Source organism: Rhea americana, unplaced genomic scaffold (assembly GCF_003343005.1).
Source record: "Rhea americana isolate MKP2758 unplaced genomic scaffold, rheAme1 scaffold_37, whole genome shotgun sequence".
Lineage (NCBI taxonomy): Eukaryota > Metazoa > Chordata > Aves > Rheiformes > Rheidae > Rhea > Rhea americana.
The window spans coordinates 152,303-156,877 of NW_028186501.1; the positions used below are offsets into that span (position 1 = coordinate 152,303).

The window sequence follows — 4,575 nt, forward strand, 5'->3', positions numbered from 1 at the left end:
CCCCGGCGGCCGGGCGGGGGGGGAGGCGCCGCCGAGACCCGGCCGCTGGGGAAGCGCCTAATGGTAGGCGGCCGACCGAGACCGCCGGGACGGAATGGCAGCAGCCGCGCAGTTCTGGCGACTCTAGCAGTGAGTAGTGAGGACAAGCGGAGATGCTCGGCATCAAGCCCGCTTGGCGCTGGGGCAGCCCTTGTCTCTGCGCTTCTGCTTTCAGCGGCAAGGCCCCGAACCCTTCAGCTCTTCTCAGAAGATGGAAAGCAGGTTGCACCTGCCCCTTCTTTTGCCCCAACATTACTCACCTGGATCATCTCAGAGAAGCTGAGCAGAGTCTGTGCTCTCTCATATTCACCTTATGATGCTGCTTGAGGCCACCTTTTTTGAAGTCTCAGTCAGCAGTTACGTGGGAGGCTTTACTGGTATCTAGCAGTTCAGGCCTGGAGGCATTCAGGGTCTGTGGAGAGAGCAAGAACAGAATGGGACAGTGGGAAGCAATACTGCAGTCCAAGGTGTCCCCAATTTCCAGGAGCTTGCTGATGGGATTCATGGGTGAGGCATAGGCTAAGGAAGAGGGGACTTTGTCCATTACAGTCTTGTGCACACAGGGGAGAGACAGCAGAGGCTTGGCCAAAACTGCAGACATGGGCTTCCTGGGCCTGGCTGTGCTCTGCCAGTGCAATTCCTCAGGAGGTCCTCAGGAGCAGAGATCAAACAGCAGTGCCTCTTTGGAAGGGGAACTAAAGTCTTTTYGAAAGTAAGAGTCCTCTGGAGATACCTGAGATACAGTTTGGCATTCAAAGAGATGTGTTGGCTGCAAGGAGCCTGTCAGAAAAGGTGGTTACCTGGTCTGCATTGCCTGGAAGGCTTAACTTAAGATACAGGGTGAGGACTTGCCAGGAAGCTCTCTCTGCATGAGACAAAACAGGCAGGCAGCCAAAACATCTCTACTTCTGCCATACCAGCTTTTCAGCCATATTCCCCACGTATCCTGTGAGGGGATCAGTACCACAATATCCAGCCTAGCATCTGCACATCCTATGTAGTAACCCCTTTGAGGCAAGGTCCTGCTTTTAGCTCTCCACTGGGGGAGGCATGCCTCACCCACTGCCTTTCCTGGAGGAGGGTTTGACCCCAGTTGTGTGTTGACTGACATCAGCCCAACCTCTTAGCAAGTCACCACAATTGCTCATGCTCCATATGCAAGGAAGCTGCACTGCCACAAAAAAAGGCTGATTTTCTACCTCACCCGCTACTGCACAGCTGCTGTCCAGTTCCCATTGCTAGTGTTACCTGATGGCTGTTAAGAGCTGGAGCCACTTATTTCTGGATGGCGGTCCCAGAGTGTGTGCTCTCTACCCAGATTTCCCTAAATAGATGTTTTTATTCTGAGCAAGTGAGGAAGGATGCAAACACTGTGGGATAAGTGGGGTAGCAAAAGACATTATGTAAATAGAGCAAGCCTCGGGGGGGGGGGGGGGGCAGGACAGAGCAGGTGGGGACATGAAATGATAAATCTTCATCACTCCAGCCTGTATTCTGGATATCCAAAACTTACTTGCTTTTCCCTTAGCCGAGCATTAAGTTATCCCAGTTGGAGTCTGGATGTAAAGGAAGAGAGGTGATTACCTCCTTCACTATCCATGTTTCTCAAAGAAACTGACCAGAAAAAATCTGCTGTGTAAGTGTAACAAGACACAGAACTGAAGTGCAGCAGATGCCAGCCACAAAGGAGCACGTAGAACAGAGCGTGTTTACTTCCTGACTGCCAGCTGCCACTTCGTTCCTGATTTGGGAAGAGAAGGATGGAAAGGAAGGGATGTGGAATGGGGGGGGCAGAGCCAGAGGGTGAACAAAGCCAGACCAGGCAAAATCAGAGGGGCATGATCCACCACTGTCACCAGGCYAGCGGCAGCACAGGGGTCCAGCGGGACTGCAGTGGCAATAAGTAGCGACCGGAGCCGTGAGTGCGCCTCCTAGGCAACCCGGGAGTGACCAGTGGGCAGGGACCAAGGTGCTGAAACTGCCACACAGTCGCTCAGTGGGTGTTGGCTCCTCCAGTGGCTGCTGCTGCTCCTCTATGACTGGCACAAGCACAGTTGCAGCATGGCAGTCTCAGTCTGGTCCAGTCCTGGTGCAGGTGGCAGCAGATAGGGCCCACCACAGCCTGGTGGGATCGGGCCGCCCCAGGGCCACTACGGTGTCATCCAGCAGCAGCAGGGGCAGGTCGATGCCTCTCCTGGGCGGTGCAGCCAGGCAGCGGGGTCATCCACGGGCAGCCACAACCAGGCAGGTCTCGGAGGCACTGGCTCAAGCTGTGGGCCAGGGCACAGAGCAGCTGGTGAGGGCACCAGGCCATGGTGGAACAGCCACCACATGGCTGGGCAGGGCAGTGGGAGAGCCCACACCTGGGCCAGCTGCTGCARCACCCCACAGCTCACACATACCTGTCCCTCCACTGCACCTCCTGAAAAGGTTTCTTCAGAGTCACCAGAGCACACTGATGTGGCTCCCAAGAGAGTGGCCAGCCCCTGCCTTGCAAACAAACAGCCATCTCGTTCACAAGTCCAGCAAAGAAACACTGTTAAGTTACCCAATGTATTAAACAAATTGMAAGCCAGGGCTGTTTCTCTGAAATGGGTTAGAGTAAGTGGTCAGGTCCCCTCCCTCTGTGCCACAGCAGAATGCCTCTTTGGTGAGCATTACAGTAAGAGACCTAAGCCCACAGCCTGGAGTCGCATGTCCCAGTGGCTGTCAGACTCCAACCCATGCAGCAATTATGGGACAGAGATGGGCAATAGCAAGCACAGGGCACTCTGCACCTAGTCCTTCAATCCTCAGAAAGCAGCTAGAAGGATTTCAGAGTGGCTGTTGAACACTGCAGACAGGGAAGCTGTGACCATAAGAGCTGGCAGGCATCAAGAGCATATTAGTCTCTCCTCTAAAGAGACCCCACATGCCATGCAGTGCAAAATCTCACAGGATGCCTAGCATGCACGCTAAACCTCTTCCCTTTAATAAGCTTGAGCTGCCTGAGAATGGAAGTGTGACAGACACTGGCAAGTGAGAACACAGAGGATCCACAGGTTTGAATATGACTAAGATTAGCATGACTAGATTTCCCCGTTTTTTCCTTCCCTCAAAGGAATTTTTTTCTATACGACTGAGTAGGCACCTAGGGCAACAGATGGAAGTGTCTTCCAGAAGTCCTTGTTCATCTTGGGCAGAACACCTGCTAGGAGGATCCCAGGCATGCAGAGCTCGTCTCCACAGCTTGATCTGCATGTCCCAAGAGCGGCGGCTATATTTCTTATACTTGTTTGGAGTCTGAGGGTGAACTCCTGGCCTCCGAGCAGCCCTAAGAGCAAAGTATAGTATCATCAGCAATTAAGAACCTTCTTAAAACCCTCCCATCTGGCAGCAAGTCTCTTCATTTCCACCCAAATGCCAGAACATCATGGAGAAACACCCAGCTGCCCTTCTTACAGGAGACTGTTGGAGCACTGGGATTATACCCTCAGATCTCAAGGTATGAAAAGGTAGTGAAGTTACTCTGTTCAAAGGGAAAGGGCTGTCACACTGACATTTCAGGTACTTTTCGCCCAGTAATATCTACGGCTAGCCACAACAAGGGCTGTGGGAAATTGAGTAGATCCAGGAACTGTCTCACTTGGGGACTTGCTGACAGAAGAGCCAGTAGCCCACAGTGTTCTTCCCATAGTCAATCTGCTTCTGCCTCCTGCGCAGGACCATCTCATCTTGCTCGACATCCGACCTGGAAAAGGAGCAGTCAGCACTAAGAAAGGGCAGTGCAGGCCCTAGCACTGCAGCTCTGCAGTGCAAGCACTGACCTGGCCACTGAGCAGGACCCTTGCGGGATGCCTGTCCTTGTCCCAACACCAACACTGATCATGTTTACACCAGAGGAAAATGGCTGTGATAACGAGACCTGCCCAAGATAAGAGGAGATTATTCAGCTGAAGAGGCTCTGCAAATAAAGTAGTTTATCACTGGAAGCGCTGCTGTCGAGCGTGGTGGTTAGGGCCGTTCCAGCAGCGGCCTAAGAACCGTTTCACCGGGGTCGATCACGACTCGAGCCCGCAGAGCACCGTGGGCCCCTGGGAGAGCCGCGGGCGGGCTGGGCCGCCGCCGCCGCCGCCGCCGCCGCCGCCGCCGCCGCCGCCGCCGCCGCCGCCGCCGCCGCCGCCGCCGCCGCCGCCGCCGCCCGCCCTCACGCACCCGTCAGCACCCCCTGCCGTGCGGGCGGAGCCTCCTTTTAGTCGCCGCGAGCCACGCCTTCCCGCCAACCGGGCCGTGATTGGCCGAGCCTCCTGGGCCCGCCCAATGCCGAGCAGGTGCGCGCCCCGCCCACAAGGCCCGTCTGCTCTCTCAGGACGTGCTGTCCTCGACCCCCGAGCGCCGCCTCCGCCGCCCCGATTGGCCGCTGCTGGTGGCGGGCGCTGCGATTGGCCGCGCGGGGCGGCGGGTGGGCGCGCTCGCGTTCTGTTTACGTTCAAGCGCGGCGGCAGGCGGCATGGCGGGGGTTGGGGCGCCGCGGCCCCCGGGCGGGCAGGGCCCCCG

General features: G+C 56.2%; 1 protein-coding gene across 1 annotated transcript in view; it reads left to right on the top strand.

Moving 5' to 3' along the window:
- The first annotated feature begins 3,872 nt into the window (after positions 1-3,872).
- CDC25C (cell division cycle 25C) overlaps positions 3,873-4,575 on the top strand; it is a 9,301-nt gene continuing 8,598 nt past the window's right edge. The window contains exons 1-2 of the mRNA XM_085312640.1: positions 3,873-3,930; positions 4,037-4,349. Coding sequence (XP_085168766.1) covers positions 3,873-3,930; positions 4,037-4,349 — 371 coding nt within the window. The remainder of the gene's footprint in view (positions 3,931-4,036; positions 4,350-4,575) is intronic.